At 36.1% G+C, this 24,290-nt stretch overlaps 1 protein-coding gene and 1 pseudogene across 2 annotated transcripts; one reads left to right on the top strand and one right to left on the bottom strand.

Annotated features, from left to right (window-relative positions):
- Positions 1-18,300: 18,300 nt before the first annotated feature.
- On the bottom strand, positions 18,301-19,239 carry LOC306653393 (olfactory receptor 4K13-like; the record flags this gene model as incomplete). The annotated part of the gene is made up of 1 exon (XM_079126399.1): positions 18,301-19,239. One exon carries the CDS (start codon positions 19,237-19,239, stop codon positions 18,301-18,303), a length of 939 nt encoding a protein of 312 aa, XP_078982525.1.
- Positions 19,240-19,365: 126 nt separating this feature from the next.
- Positions 19,366-20,526, top strand: LOC306655305 (shieldin complex subunit 3-like; annotated as a pseudogene). The gene is made up of 2 exons: positions 19,366-19,403; positions 19,753-20,526. The product of its transcript is annotated as a shieldin complex subunit 3-like (transcript).
- Positions 20,527-24,290: the final 3,764 nt, after the last annotated feature.

Here is a 24,290-nt window from a genome sequence, read left to right as displayed (position 1 = left end):
TGATGTTCAGTGAGTTATAACAATTGTCACAGAATTCCTTGTCTGTCAGAGCAGTTTGATGGATATGCATTTTATCAAGGTACTAATAAAGTTTGCCACAAAAGGCAAATAAAAACAATCTTCAGAATGTCTGTTATAATTTTCTGTACAGTTTGAGTGATTTGGCAGCAAAAGATGGTTTTCTGTCTTCTCCATGACATTAGTGTCTGAGTCACAGGTCACATGAGTCACAGGTCACATGTGGTACTTTCTACGAAGCCAGCAGTGAAGTTGCACCATCTACCTACTCAATCAAAGTCACTCATTCTTCTTGTTGCCACCAATATGAGATTTTATATACTCATCTTTATGACTGTTAATAAAATGAAATCCTACTGCCATCTTCCTGACCTCCATATTTCAATTTCATAGACCTATACCCTGACTCCAAATATAAGGTTATAATTTTAGTAAAACAAACAAACAAACAAAAAAAAACCCTGGATTTTGGAAGCAATATCTATCTATCTATCTATCTATCTATCTACCTATCTATCTATATTTGTACCAAGTAATGAACTCAGAGGCTCTTAACCACTGAGTCACATCCCTAGCCCTTTTTTTATATTTTATTTACAGACAGGGTCTCACTGAGTTGCATAGAGCCTCGCTAAGCTGCTGATGTTGGCTTTGAACTCTTGATCCTCCTGCCTCAGCCTCCTGAGCCCCTGGAATTATGGTGTGTGCCACTGCACCCAGCTTGAAAGCAATATATTTTTGTGTGTGTTTTGTGGCCCAGCCATGAGCTTAGCCGACATAGAAATGGAATCCCTACTTGAATCCTGAGACATTTTACCTGTTCTCTCAGACTCTTTGCTTGCTTCAAAAGCTCTGTGTCTCCCATACCATTACCAATGGGCAATGGGAGTCTGTGGTCCCAGGTATCACTGTTACTACCTCCTAAGAATGCATACCTATAGTAGTCTACACCAGCTTGTGCTTCTGGCCTCCATTGCAAGGCTTCCCAAGAACACCACTCATCTAATATTCATACCACCAAGAGTAGTCCTTGAATCCAGACTGTGTGCCAAAAGGGCTTCTCTCTGTCATAACATCCTTAATAGCAGACAAAGAGGCTGGAATGATGTCAGCAGCCATCACCACTAAAGACCCTAATCACCACCACTGCAGAGTTCCACCGTGTTAGTCACTGAAGGTCCCTGCAATCTTCCTCAAAATCAACTTCAGCTGAGAGAGGGAAGTAGAGTCAATACCACTGTGCACCCATGGTCGTCACAACAGTTTCAGCCGACCCAATAGTGCCCTAGCACCCCACATAGGAAAGTGTCTTTCCCCACGGAAAGCAGCATGTGAGGTCTGGGAGAGGTGAGTGCTCCAGCAAATGCAAGGCAAATGCAAAGCAAATTCAGCAGCACATGAAAACCAAGAAGACACACCTCCACAAAAGAACTCAGTAATTTTCCAGTACATGACTCCAAGGAAATAAAGGCCTAGGACCTACCGGGCACACAATTCACAATACTTGCTTTAAGGGAGCTCAGGAAGCTTCAGTGTATGTATCAATAATTTAACAAAAAAAAAAAAAAAATCAGAAAAACAATAATTACTAAAATAAAATTTTGCAGAGCAGTTGAAATTATTTTAAAAACTCCAGAAATTTGTTAAAGGATTTATGACATATAAATGATTTAAATTACAACATCAAAAACATAAAATGTGGGAAAGGGGAGAGTAAAATTGTGATTTTTTTTAATGAAAATCAAAATAAAATATTTATCCACCTAGAATGTGTGCAAAGGGAAAACAAAGAGTTTTGGTGTATATACTTATATCAAGAAAAATAAACTGTCCAAGGAAACTAGAAAGTCATTATATAATGATAAAAGGGTCAATTCAATATGACACTGTAACAATTATGAATATATACATCGCCAACATTGAAGAAAAATTTTGAAAGGAGAGGTAGAATGCAAGATGCAACACATAAAAATTAAATAAATAAAACAAAAGTATTGTGTCCACCTACAAAAAAAAAAACTGGGGTTTTCAGTACTATAGTTTCAACAATAGATACATCATACAGACAAAAAATCAATACTGAAACATCAGAGTTAAGCTACACTAGAACAAATGGATCTAACAAATATATACATAATATTCCATCAGAATGTATGTTCTTCTCAAGTGTATGAAGAACATTCTCCATTATAGATCATGTGTTTGGCCACAAAACAAGTCCTACAAAATTAAAGATATAAATCATATCAGGTATTTACTCTGACCAAAATGGTATAAAACTAGAAATCAATAAGTTAAGAAATTTTAGATAACTTAAAAATAAATGGAATACCTAACATTATCCTAAACAAATCAAGGAAGACCAAAAAAAGGGAAATTTGAATTTATTTTTTTTGCGGTGTTGGGTATTGAACCCAGGGCCTTAGGCTTGCAAGGCAAGCACTCTACCAACTGAGCTATCTCCCTAACCCCTGAGAATGTTTTTAAAATAACAAAATGGACATACAATCTACCAAAACTAACAGATTGCAGCAACTGCAGGTATAAGAAAACAGTTTATAGCCATGAAGACCAATATTAAAAAAAAAAAAAAAAGAAAGAAAAGGAAGAAAGGTCTGACAGCCTAACATGACATGTAAAAGGAATTAAAGCAAGAACAATTAAGTCCAAAGATGGCAGAAATATAGCATTAAAGATCAAAAAGGAAATAATGTATAGGCCTGAAAACAATAAAATGATCAACAAACCAGAAGTTGATTTTTTGAAAAGGAAAACAGAACAGAGAAACCTTGAACTACACTAAGAAAAAGTGAGATTCACAAATAAATAAAAGCAGACATTGTAGCATGGAAATATAAAGGGTAACAAAAGGCTACTATGCACAAGTATTTACCAAAAAAATTGAATAATCTAGAAAAAAATGTATAATTCCTAGAAACCATATACCAAGACTAAATCATGAAGAAATAGAAAATCTGACCAGATCATTAGCAATTATGGAGACTGAGTCAGTAGTAAAATGTCTTCCAAAATAGAAAACCCTAGACCTGATAGCCACACTATTGAATTCTTTAAATATAAAAAAATTATTGATACTTTTCAAATTTTATTTTTTTCTCAAAAGAATTGTTGAGATGGAGTATTTACAAACTGATTTTTAGAAGGCACCGTTATCCTTCTATCAAAGCCAGACTAGAACACTGAAAGAAAAAAAAATAGAGTAGTATTCAAAATCTGCTACAAATATATATTAATTTAAAAAAAGCATGATACTGGCATAAAAAGAGACCCATAGCTCTATGGGAGAGAGTAGTTGTAAGGCCCCCAAAAAGGAAACCCCAACTCTGTCCCACGGATCGACGGCAACCCCAATCAACCGCAGGAGGCGTCACTTGATGCAAACCGCAAGAGGTGTTTATTCCAGCATGCTGGGACCCGACTCATGACTCACGCAGGAGTCCAGGAGTCGAGTCCCTAGCAGAAAATCTTGTAGGTTTATAAAGGCAGAGACCACACATCGGGAGGGGTCGCACATGAAAGGGGGAAAAAGGGGGAAAAAAGGAAAAAAGGGGAACAAAGCTGCCAGGAAATTCCAAAGGGGGTCTGGGTTTGCTGATAACATACAACATGTTTCACAATGTTTTACAACAGGGCGTAGATTCTGGTCAATAGTTTCTGGTAATCCTACTGTTTGAGCACTAACTGGCTATCTGGCTCAATTTACTCTTTTACTCTCTGTTTGGGGCTGATTCCTGGAACAGCTTTAAGGGCTTTGTTCCCATCACTGGGAGGGAGACCTTAGGGAGTTGAGATAAAACAGACAGCTTAAAAAAATGTCCATTCTTTCATAGTGAACACAAAAAGAATTCCAAGCCCAGCAGGGTGGCACATACCTGTAATCCCAGCTACTCAGGAGGCTAAGGCAGGAGGATCACAAATTCAAAGCCAGCCTCAGCAACTTTGCAAGGGCCTAAGCAACTCAGTGAGACCTTCTCTCTAAATAAAATAGAAATAAGGGCTGGGGATGTGGCTCAGTGGCTAAGTATCCCTGGGTTCAATTCCTGGTACCAAAAACAAAAATATTTTTCAGACACTTTTGGTCTATTTATTTTCAAGGAAGGTACTAACAGCACACAATGGGGTATTGTTTTTCTATAAAAAAATTAATAATCAAATTAATAATGAAAGAATAGAAATACATATAATGTTAACACAAATCAAATGATAACATGATAACATCTGTGTCTATTTTAATAACATGAAACATATACTTCAGGAAAAAGAATATTACCAAAGGCAACAGAAGGTCATATCGCCCAGAAATAGTACTCAATGAATCAGGATGACCTAACAATTTCAAATATGTATGTCCCTAATCACAGAGCTGAAATATGGGAAGAAAGCTGATAAAACCACTACGAGGAGGCACAGACAGAAAATTATAATCAAAAGCATCAAAATCCCCACTGTCAATAATTGATTAAAATTGATAAAAATTCATTGGAGCTGAACCAATTTTATATAATTGATATTTATCCAACACTTTGATCAAAATATTAAATTTTTCTTTCTTTCTGAAGTGAACATTCATTTGCCAAGGTAGAGAATATCCCATGCCATAAAACACTCTCAATTAATTTCAAAAGTATCCAAGTTACCCAGTTTTGTACACAGATGTATGAAACAGCTCTATTTGTAATATTCCCAAAGTGGAAAGAACACAAATTTGCTTCAGCAGATGAATGGATAACAATAAGCTGGTCTTTAAGTACAATGGAATAGCATTCAGTAACACAAAGGAATGTTCCTCTGGCGCAAACACCAACATGACAAATAATAAAATAAATATGATGGGGGAAAGAAGTTAGATTTAATAAGAGTTCAGACTCCTTGAGTTCACAGACCATTGGTTGTCTATGGAGGGAGGATGTGTCGAATGATTGGAAAGAAGTTACCCAGGGACAAGGAAGTTTTGGGGACTGAGGCCCATGTCACTCTTTAGATGGTGATGGTCTTTTAATGGCCATCTACATGTGTCCAAGCTTACTAAATTGTACATTTTTGTCAGGAGCAGTGGTGCAAGCTTGTAATCCGAGCAGCTTTGAAGACTGAGGCAAGAGAATTTGAGTTCAAAGCCAGCTTCAGCAACTTGATGAAGTGCTAAGCAACTTGACCTTTAACAACATGTTTGTTACCTTCTACTCACTATTTTTCTGCAGGGAGCCAACAGAGCTTAGAAATGAGAAAATAGCTCCATTATGAGAATACCTCTCCCTAATTTTCAAACATCTGATTCATTTCCCTACAGGAATTTTTTTTTTCCAAAAATAATAGTTTTTCAGATTACCACCAGTGAAATTTTAACAATCAGGCGTCCATCTTGTTTCTGGGCTGAGGTCCCAACTTCTCTGTGGGATTGAGCCCTATTTGCCTATCAGGGTGCTGAGTGACCCATTCACCTGATTTCCCAGGCCACTATCATTACCAGTTGTGTTACTTTGACTCATCTGAGAATTAGACAGTAAGATGGAATTAAAGCGTACTACCCAGCAAGAAAAACAGAAGTGATTCATGAACAACTTGGAGACAAATCTAAAATATAACTTATGTTCAGCAGAAGACAAAACATAATAATAAATTCTATAAAATTTAGTTAATAGAAATTCAAGTGGAGACAAAGCTAATATTTAATGATAGAAATGAGAAGTCATTATCTCATTGTATTGCCTGCAAAATGGTCCAAGAAAATATTTAAGATTAGGAGAAATATTTTTTAGCTTCGTAAATGTGGTGATTTTGCATAGGAAAAATATACTTAAATCTACATATTTAAAATGTGTATTATTTTTCAAATAATAACAGAAATTAAAAACATACTAGTAAAAAGAAAGAATAGAAAACCAACAAATATAATGGCTTAAAATGTGTTCAGGGCAGTACATTTTCAACAGTCCTGGCAATAAAAGAGAAAATATTGGCATATGTGTAAAGGATGCTAATTACTAAAAAAGCAGCATCTCTCTGTGTTTCTTTAACAGACACCTCTTTGTTCTGTCTCCTGGGGGAGTTTCTAGCCAGCTCTACATTCTGGTAGCCATGGTCTAATTATATTCTTCTAGGCTAAAGCAGGCCTAGGGGAAAGCAATTCTAGGTTGGCTGGGCTTAATAAACATCTTGTTATTTGTTTTTCTTATTCTCCTTTTTGTCTTATATTTCACTTGATCTCTAATTTTGCCTTTTGTTAAAATTTAATTAGCCATGCTGTATAATCAATACCTATAATGCACTATAATTAATGTTGTAATACTATAATTAATAGTATTATCTAGTTTGCTATTTTCTTTGCAGAAGAATAATTATGTTGCACCAATATATTATTTTCTACTCTTCTTTTTCCTGGCACTAAGATTTCAATAAATACAGTTTATGACATAGTTTAATACACTTGTCATTTAGTCTACATCTGGGTAGATACATTAATTTTCCATTCAAACTGAGAAATGGGCATCAAAGTTACAGGTCTTTCCTATAACCATACAGAACTGTAAGCATCTTATTTGATTAGGTAATATGTTCAACTGTTCAGAGAAAGGAATTTCTACCACAATTTTATTATAAATGAACCAAATGAAAGGATAACAGAAACAATCCTAGAGGTTCTGTTTATCTAAAGATAATCCAAAAATTAATTTATAGCTAAGTTTGTAATTCATGGTCCAAGGTGGAATGGTGGTAGATATGGTTGTGTCTTTTAGAGTGAGTTATCTGCTATGACCTGCTTCCTTCCTCAAAACTAATGTGACTTTTATTTTAAGAACTTTAAGCTAGGTTTTACTCATGGTTCTGGCATCTTGAACAGAGTTCCTTTTACCTGGAAATGAAAAAGCAATAGATTTATTCATAGGATCAAGCATCCATCTAAAATGAAAAATATATATAATAAAATGAAAGTTAAGAAGGAAGAAAAGACATACCCATACATAGATAAGAATAGTAAGCAATGGAGACCATTTTGTACCTGTGGTCTCATTACCTCAATGTCACACCTCTACGTCTAATGGAGCTGGATGCTTACTCATTCTGTCACCCAACATTTGAAATAAATAAGCTCAAAGTCACTAGGAAAGAGACCATGACCTGATGTGAAGCACAGGTGTGGTGCTGCCACTCAGCAGTGTTTTCCTAAAACCTTTCATCCTGGACTAAAGAAAACCAACACATGATAGTCATAGAGCAATGAAGTATGGCTAACTTCAGAATCACATGTGAATTTAGGAACTAAAGTAAAAACAAAGTTCCAGAAAGCATAGAGCTAACCTGAACCATGGAAGAAACGACTTAGAAAAGGAAGGGCATGGAAGAGCAGAACATCCCCGCTAAGCCTTTGATGTGCTCTGCTGCCTTTACATCAGCCAGGAAATGTCAAAAAAGAAAAAAAAATTGTCAAAATTTTAATGGAATAACCCATAACCTCAGCATTTCATATTCAGAAAAACTGCCAGCTATGGTCTAGGAATTTGTAGTCTCTTTAAATTAGGTTGAATTTAATCCTCAGAGTTGATGTTTATAGTATTTTGCTGTGAGGGTTTTGGGAGGTGGTTAGATGAGGTCATGAGGGTAGGGCACTATAATAATAGGAAGAGAGACCCAAGTTAGAAAGTTTGTTCTGTGTCACAATACAGAGAGCCCACGGAATTAAGAAGGACCTCACTAAATGCAGCTGCTTGATCTTTCACATCTCTGATCTCAGAATTGGGTTGAATAACATGCTATTTTGTATAAGTTACTGAGTCCCTGGTATTCAGTTATTATAGAATAAAATAGACTAAGATACTACCACTCAAAGGATCATAGACAAATTTTGAAAATGGTATGACTCATGGAGTTTTCTTTGTAAGGAACCTGTTAGCAGGAACCAAGAATAAAAGAAGGAAGGAAGGAAGGAAGGAAGGAAGGAAGGAAGGAAGGAAGGAAGGAAGGAAGGAAGGAAGGAAGGAAGGAAGGAAGGAAGGGAAAAGAAAAGATATTCCCACTTTTCTTTATAGCTATTCTCATCTAAGGGCAGAGCACAAATCCTGCACCCTTGCATCTGTGGTTGTTTTGTGGCTTAATTTGGCCAATGGAATTCAAAAGGTGCTCTTTGTGACACACATTTCTCCCTTCTTTTCATGAATTCTTCTTTTCAATGTGACATTGTCATTCCTACATTCAAAAGATTGATTCTGTTTCTCTATTCTCTTATGTTTTGAAGACTTTGTACCTGCTTCATTTAATAGGATATCAGACATGGAGTTCTTTATTTCTCAAGTCTAAGTATTAAGAATCACTAAAAATTGTTCTTTATGTTTTTAGAAAAAAGAGAATACCAGCCTTCACAGAATCCCCCACAAGCCATCCTTAAAATGAGAGTGTACATAAAGAGAGAAGACCTAAAGAATTAAAGAGCACAGAGAGAGTTAAAAGGTCAAGTCATAACACAGCTTGTGATGTCAGCTCTGGTGACCTGCCCAGCCAAATTCACATGGAGAAGTGACAATATATAACAGATGAAATGTTGCCCAACTCACGAATCACAAGCAACAATAATAACAAAAGATCATCATTGTTTGTGTTCCTAGGTTAGGGGGTGATGTTTGTGGAGTTATAAATAACTGAAATAGGAATAGTTACTAGTGTTGTGATGCTGCTATAACAAAACCCAAAAATACATGATATAGGTTTTGGGATCCAGCAACAAAGAAAGACTGGAAGGCAGGTGAGGAAATAGTTTGTGGGGCTTGAAAAACAGTAAAGTTATTATTTTTAAAAGTACAAAGAAGCAGACTCTCTTTTATTATGATGAAATGTTAGGCAATGTCACCAACATTAATATCACCTATGGAAATGTGCTCATTTTTAAGTATCTCATGATTTGATAGAAATATTGCACATTTATGCCTACAGAAAGTCATTTTCTTGTACACTTTTATTGTACATGAATTAGAACTTGGTAAAGTACTGATAAAATACCATGCACATGCTGGTATTCACACTGACATTGATCTTCAACTTACATTTCTGAACATTTATCCTTCACAGACACATGTAAACATTTAGGCTTAATTACTGTAGAATGGATTGGTATTGGCAAAATATGTAAATAACTTTTATTTTCTTATTAGGAGATAATGTTTAGAGAATACATTCATAAAAATGAATAGTAAAAAGGCATCTAAAGAATTGGAAAACAGTGTTATTTGGAATTTTTTCAGATACATTTTAAGTGAAGAAATGAGGTCAAAATACTACATAAGATATATCTCAAGTGTATGTTTAAAAGGGAAGAAATGCTTTTTTCTGCATCTATTGAAATGATCATGATTTTTATTTTTCTTTTCCCTAAAGTGATATAACTAATGGAAGAAAGAATTGGGGAAATGATTCAACAAGTTGAATTGGTCAAAAAAAAATTTTTGGAGTTCAGAAGATGGCAGTGTGAATCTAGGCAGTACCCACAATTATACCATAGTATAGAAACAAAGCCATGATGAAACAGCTGACCAGAGAGATAGTGACAGAGTAATTTAACACTCTAAAACTCAATATTGGACAGCTTGTGATTTGGGATGACTTGGAATGTGATTACTGGAGCAGAAAACAAATGAGGAAATTCCTTGACCCAGAACCCTGACCAGAGTTGGTACAGGTAGGGAGAGGGAAGAAAGACAGAAAAAGGGAGAACGAAAGCCCATGAGCTTACTTTCTTAAAAACAATTGGAAAGAAAGGTAGTCCAAGTTAAAATGGGACAGGGGCTGCAAAGACAGTGATGGAAATCACACAATGAAGTCAAGACAGCGCTGGGTAGGGCAGCCATTTTGTAGAGTCCACAGTTAGTCAGCCTCCCTAGAAGAAATTAAATCAATTCAGTTCTCCTCCCCTTAAAGATAGAAACAAATAGAGTCATAGAGAATGTCTCTGAAAAGAGTTGCCTTGGTTATTCATCTAGAAGAAACTTATAGAGAGAATCACCACTAACTAAAGGCTAACAAGAACAAAGAGTGTCAGGTGAAGTTGACCCAAGAGCTGTCACTTCCAGAGAGTGCTAAACCTAACCAGAGAGTGCTAACCTCTCCACCACCTCTGCAGGAGCTCAAGGAAAGATGGGCCAACTGATAGCCTACTAAATCACAGGAATGGGTTAAATCCTGGTAATCTATAGCAACCAGGTGGAGGCTTTTGTGCCACAGACAGAAAGTTTGCATTCACAGGTCCCCCAGTGACAGACAACCACCTAACCTCTGAATGGTGCCACAACAACAAACCCTGGCAGAGAAGAGTCCATGCTCAGCATTCTGTAGCAGTCAGTGACAGCCCTGGGCCCTGGACCCTGTGCACCCACACCAATAGAAACAGAAAGCAGATGCAACCCCCTTCAATCATACAGACTTAGATCCCTGGGTTGACTAATAAGCACTGACTGGAGAGAAAACTATAGCAACCAGAGAAGAAGTTCCTGTGCCCCAGCATCTCTAGGGAGGTTCAGATCTGTAGGATCCTGAGATGAGAATTGACTCAATTTTCATTCAGATGAATGGAATCAAAACCGAAGACATTTCCTGAGCATAATTCAAGCAGTCAGCAGAGAACTACAAGCATATACAACAGCAGTAAACCCCAGAAAGAAGCTTATAGAGGAGCATTCCACAAATGCCAGAAACCACCTAGTGTGCCCAGATCCAAGTCCATCGACCTGCAACCTATGTGCTCAACACAGGGCATAAACCCTACACTCCCCCATGGGGTCCCCCCGAGTGCCACTTCAACAAAACTATAATACCTTTACCTTAGAATGCCATGTGCCAAACACTCAAAAATATACATGGTGGAACCTGCATGGAAATTGACAGTCCTGGATACATGGAACTTTCCTTCGAGAATGGCACACAAGTTTATAACCCCTAACAGGAAGTAAACTGACTGCTCTGTCAAGGAAAATTGAAGGACATGTCCTCTAATCCACCAGAAAGCTAGTATGTACTTGGACACACCAAAGACCAGAATGAGACTCCTAGACTTGTATCAGAAGGGAGTATGATCACTATCTCCACATGCAGGTAAACTTAGAGGTAAAGCTGTGGGATGATAAGCATCTTCCAGAGGTCTCAAATCCTGATGAAATTCAAATGAGAAAGACTCAATAAGAAATCTCGCTGGCGCAGGGTGGGTGATGATGGCTCCTTCTGTGAATTCAGCACTGCTTGAGCAGCTGCAGGCTTTCAGCGTTCACGTGGATAGAGCTATTTTGTTCAGCTTCAGGGTGAGAGGTCTGCTGTAGGGCAGCTGAACTTGCACCAAAGAGCTCTTCCTGGACATGATCCAGAAGGGGAAAAACTGGGTGTTATCAGTCTCACTATTCTTCTAAAACTACTAATCCTGTGCTGATCTTCTCCTGGAGCAGGCCTTGGGAGCTGGCCTTGGTGGGACACATCATTTCTGCTCTCCCCAGATGCTTTCCACAGGGCATCCTCTTCTACCCTGGACACAGGTCAGCACCAAGACTGGACCATTGGTGTTCCCATCCCTGGTGCCAATGACTTCTTGTAACTGGGCTCACTGCTTCTCATGCCAGGAACCAACTACACATGCCTTTCCTTCTCTGCCTGGATATTATCCTTGCTCCTTCTGGAAACTTCTGTGGTGACAAGCTGAGCTCTTGCCACATCACTGTGGCAAGGTCCAGGCCATTGTCCTTCACTTCTTAGCAGGTGTTTCCTATATCATATCTTCTCAAGGATATCAGTTTTTTATACTTATGGGTGAATTTTACTAGGAGAGTAGGATACAAAATGAGTACATCGGTAAAAGATATGTCTCAGGATTAATCCAGCAAAGTCAGGACCAGAATGCTGACCATTTCCCCTTCTGTGGCACCCAGGACAGGCTTCTGTCTAGCAGGAATCTCTGGACATGTGCAGATCATCCATACCCAGAGAAAACAGGCCACGTGTCTCGTTCTGAGGCATTTACTGAGAGGCAGTCACATAGAGGCATCATGCTACATGACACTCTGGGCTGCTGAAACTTAGGCTCCCAATGATGAAGCCAGATGCACATCAAACAAGCTAATATATGTGCATAGCGTTCCTGACAAGCTGCAATGACCCAGCTCATTAGTCATGTGGACAAGACATGACCATCAACCATGACTATCAGACCACTCTGAGGACCACATTCCCAGTGGTGGGCCAAAGTTCAATCCAGGTTCCAGGTTCCCTTGAAGACACGCTGGGACTGAACAGCAAGACCTACTCAGGGAGCACTTTCCTTGTGCTCCACATGTGATATGTAATACTCAACAGAGCCCATTAGATTGGGCACTTAGTGTGTAAACTCTGACACAGAACACAACCACATCCAGTCATTGCTGAACTGAGATGTGATCTATGGTGGGCTTATGCTCACCTATGCTGTGCTTCCTGATCACTACCAGCTAATGGGGTGCTGAGTATTTATAGACCACACATCCACTGGTGTGAGCAAGCCCTTGCTACCCATGCTGGGCCTCTTACCTAGTGGTAAACCCTGGTGAGTGCAGACAGCCTCTGTAGCCTGCAAAGGGCAGTGGTTTACCCATGAGATCCTCTGCCTATGCAAGCGCCAAACAGTCCATGAAGAAAACCATTGGCAGTTAGGGTGAAATTGGCAAGGCAAGTAGTGGCTTTATCTTTACTGAAGTTTATTTAATATAATTTGAAATGGTGCATAAAAGGATTTGAATAGACCTTCGTGTTTGACCAAGATGTGACCTCTAAGTCAGGATGAGAGGCTGAGAAAAGCCATCACTTGGCAGGTGGCACCGGCCTGTAGTTCTTGAGTCCAGGAAGGATGAGGCAGGAGGATGAAAGTTTGAGGGTAGCCTCTGCAACTTAAAGAATTTGTCTCAAAATAAAATAAAAATAGTGCTGTCACTCAGCTATAAAGATCTCTGAGTTCACTTTTCAGTACAAATTACTTAGCTAAACAAATTAATGATAAATCCAGGAAAGAATCTTCTGGAGCTGAATTGGTGGCAGTGCTGCCAAACAGGATGCTGAACCCACAGGTGGGTGCAGGATTCCAGTGGGCCCAGGAGGGCCTCAGAGACCTGTGACAGTAGAGGCAGGGAGCCCAGACCTTGGACAGGCCTTGTGGAATCAGGCCCACTTGAGAAGCCTCACAAGAACCTAGTAATGCAAAGGGATTCTCAGGCTGAAAGGCAGAGGCAGCCTGAAGCCCTGGATGCTACCAAAATGCCAGACACTTAAGTGTCTCCAGAGTGTGGTCTCCCACTAGGGATGCCCCTGGGCACCAGGGGGTCAGGAGTAAATGAGATTGGGACAGGAGGAATCATTAAGTGACCAAGTAGATTTTCATGGCTGAAGACCTGGATGTTGGTCAGGAAGATGTCCCTGGGAGCCAGAGGGACAAGCACAGAAGAGCAGAGCGGTTCATCAGGTCTAGAGGAAGAGCACTGGAGAGTGATAAGGTGTGGGTAGCCTCTGGACCATGGAGACAGAGAAGAATAGGCTAAAAGCAGGCTGTCCAAAACCCAGCTCCAGATGGATCCACAAAAAGATTTCTAAGAACTAAACAGAGGAAGTTTAGTTCTAAACTAAAGTTTAGTTTCTAAGAATTTCCAAAAAAAAAAAAAAAAAAAAAAAAAGAAATCTCCTCAGCTCAGCATGAAATATTTTAATTGTCCTAAAGTCAATTTTGATCTTACATATATTACTTTTAGTATTGAATTGATGAATTTTCCCTTATTATTTAATATTGCAGTCCTCAATCCAATTGATTGTATGCAGAAGCATAAAATGTCAGGGCCAGTGTATGAACAAATCTCACTAGAGGTCTAGTCCATTAAAGGAGAATCGAATCTGAATTAAAAATAAATCAAAATGACAGGAAATAATAAATCATCTCTCTATAATAACAAAGAATGTAAATGGCCTAAACTCTCCAATTTAAAGACATCTATTGGCAGAATGGATTAAGAAACAAGATCCAACCATATGTTGTTTACAAGAGACTTACAGGCAAAGACACCCATAGGCTAAAGGTGAAAGGATGGGAAAGGATATATCATTCAAAAGGATACTGAAAGCAAGAAGGGGTAGCTGTTCTTATATCTGACAAAGTAGATTTCAAGCTTAAATTTGTCTCCTGAGAGCCAAAGAAGGTCAATTCATACTGGTCAGGGAATTATACCATAAAATGATATAATGATTGTATCCAAATATTGATGCACCTATATACATAAAACAAATCTTACTCAATAAAAAGACTTAAATACATCTCAATATAATAATACTGGTTGATTTCCACATACCTCTCTTACCAATAGATAGGTTATACAAACATAAACTAAGTAGACTCAAGAGACCTACAAAATACTATTAATCAAATGAACCTACACATATCTATAAAATACTTTGTCCAGCCAAAATTAGACTCACTTTCTTCTCTGCTGCACATGAAAACTTCTCTGAAATAGATCATGTTTAGAAAACAAAGCAAATCTTAGCAAATCCAGAGAGAGAGAGAGAGAGAGAGAGAAAGAAAGTGAATGAGAGAGAGAAATTCCTTGTATCCTAATAGGGCAAAACGAAATGAACTTAGAAATCAATAACAGAAAGCATTTTATCATTTAACACATGGATTTTACAAATACAGTTTTGAATAAAGAATAGGTCCAAGAAGAAAATGGGGGAGAAATTACATATGTCCTAGAAACAAATGAGATCAGAGACAAAACCAAGTGAGAGCATAAAGGTGAATCTAAGAGAAAAGTTAATAGAATTGACTGCTACAAAAATAAAACAAACAAAAACAAAAACAAAGAACTCAGAAAGATCCTAAATATATAAACTAATGTTACACCTCAAAGCCCTAAGAAAAACAGAACCAACTAATTTCAAAATCAGTAGAACAATTAATTCCAAAATCAGTAGAACACTGAACATCAAAGCCAAACACAGTGAAATTAAGTGTTTAAGAAAAAGGAATCAAGGGAATAGAACTGGTTTTCTAAAAAGATAACAAGATTGATAACCCTTAGCCAAATTATGCAAGAGAATGAAGAGAAGACCAAAGTAAACAAACAGAGTTGGTTAATTACATTTTTTGATTTGCTGTGGTGAAACAACCTTGCATGCCTGGAATGAAACCCACTTGATCATGGTGTACCATCTTCTTAATGTATTTTGGAATGTGGTTTGCTAATATTTTGCAAAGGACTTTTTTTTTTTGTCTGTGTTCATCAGGGATATTGGTATGTGGTTCTCTTTCTTTGATATGTCTTTTTCTGGTTTCAGTATTAGGGTGATACTGGCTTCATAGAACGAATTTGTGAGTGTTTCCTCCCTTTCTAGCTCATGGGATAATTTGAGGAAAACAGACTTTATTTTTTCTTTAAAGGGCAAGAATCAATCTGGGTCTAGAATTTTCTTTATCAGCTATCTCTTAATTATGCTTCCATCTCAATTGCTTGTCCTACTGGTCTGTTTAGATTTTCTATCTATTCATGGTTCAATTTGGGTAGATCATACATAATTGAAAATTAATCAATATCATCTATATTTTCCAGTTTTGTGGAGTGTAAATATTTAAAATAGTTCCTAATGATCCTGCAGGTTTCAGAAGTATTTATGGTGAAGTCTCTTTTTACCCTAAAGAATGAAATTATGGTGTTTGTTGGTAAATGGATGGAAGTGGAGAGCATCATGCTAAATGGAATAAACTAGACTCAGAACGTCAGAGGTGGAATGTTTTCTCTCTAGACCAAAATAAGTGGGGTAAGGGATAGTGAGAATCTCATAGAATGGAAATCAGTAGAGGAAGGAGGTGACCAGAAAAGGGAAGAATTATGGAATAAAATTGACAAAATTATGCTATGTACATGTGTAAATACCCCACAGTGAGTTTCACCATTATGTATATTTATAAATCACTATTTTAAAGAACGACGAATAAAAAATGTCAAAAGGGTGAAAAAGAAATCACTAGATCACCAATAGATTTGAGCTGGCAGAAGAAAGAACCAGTAAATGTGAAAACATACCAATAAGAAATTAATCTCAACAGACAGAGGAAAAATCAGGAAAAACTTCAAAAGTCTCAGAAAATATGGAATACCATTAAGTGTACCAACACATATGATATGGAATATAAATTTTGGTTTCTAGATTGCTCTGTTCGTCTGAAAGTGATCTTATTAACTCTAATAGTCAGCAAAGGAAATACTACAGGTTTAGGAAGATAAATAATGTAGTTCATACAAACTAGGCTTAAGATATCTTCAAACTATCTTTGGGAAAGTACAATGGGAAGTCAAAAGTAAAAATGCTTGTATAGACCAGAAATAAGGAAGAAAAACAAGAAGACGATGATATTACGAAGAGTTCAGTAACTTTGGAAAGCAATTACTATGCCGAGAAATGGGATAATCAAAAGAGGAAGTGGCATTACCCCGAGCTTACAGCTGCTGTGGGCGTAGGGTACCACTGCTGCTGTTGGACTCTGTCCTGCCACTAATAATTTTGTCACACACTTAATGAAGCTTCAGAGGCTTTGGGAGGCTTCCATCTTGCTCGTTCCACTGATACTCCCACCACTATTTATGGAGTACAAAGTTGGCTTACTGTTGCCACAAGAGGCAGAGCAATGTAAGACTTATCCCTTTTTCCATTCTTCTGTTTCATATATGTGTCTTTCACTCATAGAAATTCACAGGAATAAGTTTGTAAGAGAATCTAGCAAAAAAAAAAATTTTTTTTTAGACTCATATCTCCCTCCTATACAAAGGAGGCTACAGAACTCATATGGGGCTAACAGAGAGACACAATAAGAAGGTTCATCTTTGGCTATTCAGAATTCTATTCATACCATTCTACCCTTATTTTTAAAAAATGGCAATATCTTCAGTCTAACAATACATTTATCCTACATAGAAAGTAAGATACTCTCCCCCTCTTTTCTCGAAGTACACAAAAAAATTCATACTGGTTATTATATCTGTCTCTGTGTTCTAATTCAGTCATAATTCCCCATGAATTTTCTTTTTTGGCAGGATGGGGGATTGAGCTTAGGGTGCTCTACTACTGGGCTACATCCTTAACCCTTTTTATTTTTTGTTTTGAGAAAGGATCTCACTATGTTGCATAGGATGTGTTTGAATTTGTGATGCTCCTGGCCCAGACTCCTGAGTAGCACACCCAGGCCAGCTCATGTGAATATTCTCTAACTTGTAATTCAGCCACTTTCTCCTTGAGAAGGGAAAATGAAGGCAAAAAACCAACAAAACAAAATAAACGTGGAAATTTGTCAACAAATGTAATAAAGGAAAAAAAAAATTCTTATTTTCTACAAACATCATTTTATTAGTGGGTCCCCAAAATTAATATTCAGGGGTACCTAGTTTTACAGACTTTTTGCATTCTTCTATTTTCACCCAGATTTCTGATTATGGTGTTTCCTTATTTGGCAGAATTAATCAAATTTTTATTTTTACCCACTTTTGTAATTTTCACTTACTTTTACTACATAATATGTAAATACAATGAGGTACTATATAACAGATTAGTTGGATTTCAGACATAGTATTCAAAAAACTAGTATATGTTGATAACTGGGACCAATCTTCTTAGCTAGGAAGATCATTTTCTATTGAATCAGAAGAAAAAGGAGACTAAAAAGTCTTGGTGACTGTTTTCATTTTCAAAATAATAAAATACTCATTGTTATAAATGTATGGTATTTGGAAACTATGACCTAAAAGTAGGGTACAGAAATCAAATACATATTACTGTTATTTAAATGTTGATAGGAAAATATTTTGTTAGGAAGTGCACATATTATAGTTAGGTGTAGGATGTGATTTTGAATATAGTACATGAAATTACTATGGCAAGTTCACTAAATTTTCTAATGCTTAATTTTGTTTCTTGTTGATAATATGTAAATCATGTTCTCTATTTTCATTTTTGTGAAAATGAGAAGAAATACAAAGTGCCTTATATGTGGTTAGACCTCAAAAAATTCTACTTGATATAATTTATTTTATAGAAAAACATAAAATTATGAAAAATGGAATATTGAAATGGTTTACATTTTGATAGGCAAGTCAGGATGTTTTATTGCATATATGCTTATGTGGGGAAAAGTTATCATTTCTCAAAATGTGGTTTATGTTTGGTACAAAATCATATACCTTAATGTCTTTGGATGTGCTGCTACTGCTGCTTTTGATGGTTACAATATCTGGTTTAAAAGGTTGATCTTGAACTCATATACATGGTCTTTATTTTTCTTAATGCACTCTTCATGTCTTTATTTCTGAATGTGTAGATGATTGGATTTAGAAGGGGTGTAAAAATTGTATAAAACACAGAGAAAATCTTATCAATGGACACACTGTTGAATGGCCATACATAGATAAAGATGCAAGGTCCAAAGAATAGCACAACCACGGTAATGTGGGCTGAAAGAGTAGACAAAGCTTTGGAAGAACCCCTGGAAGAGCGATGCTGGACAGTAATCAGGATGATGCTATAGGAGATGAGCAGAATGATGAAACAGAACAAAGAGAGTAGTCCACTGTCTGCAATGACTAACAGCTCCAAGATATACGTGTCAGTGCAGGCAAGTTTGATCACCCGAGGCAGGTCACAAAAAAAACTATCCAAAACATTGGGACCACAGAAGGGCAAAGTCACTGTGAAAATCATTTGGCTCATAGTGTGCACCAAACCAGTGGTCCAGGAAAGAAGTATAAGTCCTGTACAAACACGATTGCTCATAATAGTTTTGTAATGGAGGGGTTTGCATATGGCAATGTATCTATCAACTGCCATTGCTACAAGCAACATCATCTCACTTCCACCTAAAAGATGAAGGAAAAACATCTGGGTCATGCACCCTTCATAGGAGATGGAATAACATTTTCTAATTAAGTTATTGAGCATCTTAGGAGTAGCAAAGGAGGCCAGGGACATATCAATGAAGGAGAGGTTAGCCAGTAGGAAGTACATAGGAGAGTGCAGTTGGCGATCCATTTTCACTACAAAGATAATCATAAGGTTACCTAGCACAATAGATGTGTAGATAATGGAAAAAAACAAGAAAAATAAAATCTGTAATTCACGAGATTCTGTGAGTCCCAACAAAATAAACTCAGACACTATGGAGTGATTTTGTTTTTCCATTTTTTTTTTGGTTGTCAGTATGTATTACCTAAAACAAAATCGAAATAGATTACATTCTGTGAGATAAAGTTGAGAGATTAAGGTAGATGGGGTGTTGGTATCAAGGAGTGATTTCTTGAAGTTGCAATGTGTGATTGTAGATGGACCATAATTTGTATAGATCTGTAAGAGAGAATGGATGATTGTTGAAAAGAAGATTTGGGGGGTTGTAAAGTAAACAGCAAAAAGAGAATTTAAGGTACCACCCCAAAAAGAAGCTATTGGAAGTGCGTTTGATGCCAGTACTTTCCAGTTGGTGTTTTTCTATTTTCTTCAGGGACAGGTTGAACCTCTTCAGCCACCATAGGCAGTGGGTCCAAAGTACCAGTAGAAATGGAAGTGAAACCCCCAAACAGGAACACCTGCTGGCACTGAAAGCTTCCCTCTGGCTTGACATGAGAGACGTTCCTGTAATAGTAAATTAACATTCTAGCTGTGAAGAATTCAGCTAAGAAATTTTCTCTTCATTGAAAGTAAATGGATTATTGAAGAATGGCAACACAAAGTCATATTACATTTTCAACCTTATGATAGTGGTCCCACACAACTACCAAAAATCACAGAAAAAGCAAGTCAAGACTTTCCTACTTGTCCATTATCAAGATTTATTCCTTGGTTTCCACACAATGGGTCCAAACTTCCACTCAAACCTGAAGGATCACCACCTGCAATTTCTGGAGAGACAACTGAAGATATGAAATAGTACTTAACTATTTCAGAACATAACATTACATCACAGAGTTATGATTGCACAGTAGATCTTTAGCAGTTTCAACCAAGTTTGAAAAAGTTTCACTTATTCCAATCAGACACACTGAATGAGCACACTGATTCTGGAAATCTGGGTAAGATATCAGAAAAAGAAAAAAACAGTATAAGGGAAGATCTTGGAGTGTTTCACTTGCCAATAATAATTGTACTGAAAACATTTCTCCTTTGTCTAAAAAATTGCAACATATTTTAGAAGCACTAAATTTACACTCACTTTATAGATCAAGATGAACAATAGAACACAATGTTTGTAAAATCTGAACTCTGCAAGAAATTTGGGCAAAACTCAATCAACTTATTATTCATAATGAACTTCTATCTTGTAATTCTATAATTAAGAGACATTTAGGCCAAATATGAGTGTTCTGTGATGTTTACTACTGTGAATATGTGGGAAATGTTCTTAAAAAAAGATTAGCTCTCAAAGGAAAAATTAAATTATTCATGTATATACATAGTGTTATTTTTAGTATGTAATGAATTCTATTGATTGTCAAAAAGAATATTTTGGATGAATTGAGTATGGACTAATATAGCAAAATGAATACTTTTTTTTACTGGTTTTTACATTTTAATGACTTTAAAACTTTTGATTCTTCCATAATACTGCCCATTTAGTCTTAACATTATGGAGAAATAATTGCATGTTAATATATGTATACTTTGTGTCCCAGAAATGAGTAGGTATCCAGGTGAATTCCTCAACTTGTAAATTAGGTCAAGAACTTTCTGGGTTCTACTTATTAGTAATATTCTTTTACATGAATTGTAATAAAGCATTGTTCATACTGAAAAACAAGTTGAGATATTTAATATATATTCCCTTAACCCTACTTCTGAAAATCTACAACATGCAGAAAGAGCAAAAACTATCAATGAATTAATGTTTATTGTTTAAGAAATGTTTAAGAAATTGATATAATTTCTCAGCAAAAATCATGAGAAATATTTGCTATAGCTAAAACATTTGAACAAATTAAACCCCTCAACGTATAATTAATACATACTCTAATCTTGAGAAGACTAATTATCTTAGTTGGTGAGATGGTGTGGAAGTTCCCTGTCATCTGTTTGTAATTGAGGAACAGATGTGTTGGTCCTGGGCAAAGAAGAGAACCATTCTGTCTTGAAATCTATGGCTACACTGTGCAATAGCAATGGGCACGTATGCCAAATGGTTTTCTCATTGAGAAGAAAATGAAGAACAATGAAATTAGTTAGATGGAGTGTAGAACACTCACATCTAGGACTTGGTTCCCTAGTTGCTGCTGAAAATCAGATAAGCAGAGATGGTAAACACAATGAATCTTTGAGACACTTGAATGTGCAGTTGCTCAAATTTCAAAGACCTCACACCTTCTTTTTCCTTAAGGCGGAACATGAATCTAAATATTTTGTTCTTTTCATGGGTGCAGGCTTCACCTATGGGCCTATGGATTTAGTCGATTGGAAGATAAAGTGCTCAGAGGTAGTATAATGGGGTTTGCCACTGGTTTCCCATTGGCCCTCTTATCTTTCTCTAACAAGAAGGTTATTATCCAAACATATCTACTAAGCCAGATGTATAATTAATACAGATATTATAAATGTAGAACTCTGGTGAACAAAGAGGGATCTGCAGAGAGCACTTTCTTACTTAAAAGCTTACTCTAGATAAATAAAGCAGATCCATGAGGAATGATGCCCATTTAAACAGGATTAATGCTAACCAGAAGTTTCAAAAGAGGAGATCAAGGAAGATGTGCTATATAGCTAAATGGAGAAAATAATACTTTTTTAAAAAAATAAGCCAAAATTAAAAATTGGAAAAAATGTGGAGTAATTTATATCTGACTGACACTTTCTTTGTAGAAATAAGTAGACACAAAGGAGTTTTCAAGTATGTTGAAATGTTTTAAGAATCCAGAAAGTGTTATAGTAATATAATAAAGATTTCAGAATTAATAAATATATACATTCTTATTTGGGTTCACAATATTTAAAATAAAAACACTGGCAAAGGCAGTATTCATTCTTCATCTGATAATTTTGTGTGTGGTTTATAAAAAATAAATGATATCCTGACATAACAGTATTGCACAAATAAAGTTTTAGCTTTATTGATTTTTATTATAGAAATAATGAAATCAGTGCAAGTTCTACCTTTTGACCTGTGACTATGTCATGTAACAGGGATATTTGCCTTTTTACATTCCTACTCCATACCACTATAGAATGACAATATTTCAAAGAGTGAAGAAATAGAGTAGAAGGATCGAAGCAACAAAATAAAGGAGGAATTATTCTCCAGACCCAGATACAAAGTGATAAGTAAGTACAATATACAGAAGGGATCGATTTTGAGATCAGAGAAGAAAATTTTCAGTAAATGATAACAGAGTAATTAGCCATTGGGGAGGATGATCAGATCCCAAATCACTTCTCATGTAAAAATAAATTTCAGAGAGGTAAAATAGTTACACCTGTAAATATAAAACACTAATGCTAGTAAAAGCAAACATAATTTTCAAATAAAATAATCAGTAATGCTCATGTAGCATTGTCTTTAATAATCAAATATTAAAAAGCACCTCAGAATTTCATCAATAATCTAATGATTAAAAAATAGAAATCTCTGTGCTGATACAGAAAGATGTATAAAATATATTACTAAATTCGAAATGTGGTTATACTTTATATAGATTATAGTAACATTTGAATGAAAAATTCATGTACATAAATGTTATACAAATCTAAGGGAACCATAAACTTATTAAACTCTAAGCACTACTTACCTCTAATATATTGGTTCATATAGTTTAATTAGATTCTAATTTTTATGAATTAAAACTCTACAGAATTTAGCTTTCACAATGTACCTCACAAATATGTACAATTATTTTGTGCCAATTAGAAAAATTTCTATGAAAATTGATGAGCTTAAGTTAGATTCTAGTTCTGAATAAATGCCCTCCCCCCTCAGTGTAATTGACATTTAGCTATTAAGGACTTCAAATCAGAGAATCACTTGTTTTCTATGTAGCTGTGAAGGCACTTTTAAAGCCTATAAATAATGGGACATTTGTGATGGTCACTAGCCATACTGGCTCATGATTTGCCTCTCAACTTGTTTAGAGTTTCAGCAGCATTGAAACCAAGGTAGATGGCTATCGATCAGGCAATTACTACGGATGGTCTGTACTGGAAATGTATTTTAAATCACACTTGGAATTCTGAAAAAGCCAGGAAGAAACATCTCTCATTCTATTTTCCCACTAACCTTTTCAATGTATGCTGGGAGGATTGCAAGCAAAATTTGAGAAAATAGAAACAGGCAGATAGATTTGATGTTAAAATGCACCATAAACCTGGAGTAATTGTTGTGATCCTTTAAATTCATAAGAGAAAATGAGAAATAGAGGAAAGAAACTCAGAGTTCAGAACAGAGACAAGTATTTAAAATATGCTGTTGAGGAAAAAGGTGATTTTCAAATTGTTGGGAAGTTCTTTGGAGAAAGGACTGTCCAGCTATCAGAGATTTAAAGAAAAATAAATTCAAATGTTTTAAGCATTAGTTCAAACAATAAAATGTCTAGATACATATACAAGTGAATATATGTTGCTTGTTTTATTTTGTAATATTGAATTAGTGAAACATTTTAGAGAATCATGATAAAGGCAGACATCATAGAAGAAAAAGATAAGCAGATTTGTTTTGGTAAAAATGAGCAACCTTACTATAGCATCTAAAAACATAAATAAAAATGGAAGAGACAAAAGCTGAGCTGGGGAAATTCAGATAAATATGTATGCCCTTATAAAATTCATATGAATGAGTGAGGATAATTTTAAAGTCCCTATATAAAAAATAAGCCAACAAAAAGTACAAAATGTTTAATAAAATAAATCATATTTGTACAAACGAGAAAAATAGTGTAATTTTAGTAGAACATTATGTGAGATGCACATAAGGTGTCTCAGTGATTTTCTTTGGATGGGTAGAATGACAGGTCCCATTAGTTGTTTTTCTCTCTCTTAATATCTGACAAATATTCTGCAATAAAAGTGCTTTACTTTTGAAATTAGAAAAAAGAAAATTTTATTTAATCAAGCATAAAAGTATCTTCAACTTTTTTTTTTTCTCTCCATACCTCTTTTTTGCTCTTGAAATTGAACTGGAAGGCACTGAGGCTGTTAAGGGTTTTTTCACTTGTTTCCACTCTGTTCAGTCTTCCTTTTTATGTTCAAATACTAACAAAATT

This window comes from Sciurus vulgaris (genome assembly GCF_902686455.1).
Source record: "Sciurus vulgaris genome assembly, chromosome: 2".
In the NCBI taxonomy this organism is placed as follows: domain Eukaryota; kingdom Metazoa; phylum Chordata; class Mammalia; order Rodentia; family Sciuridae; genus Sciurus; species Sciurus vulgaris.
Note: the sequence above shows the minus strand (reverse complement) of the source record. Positions and strands in the feature narration are given on the sequence as shown.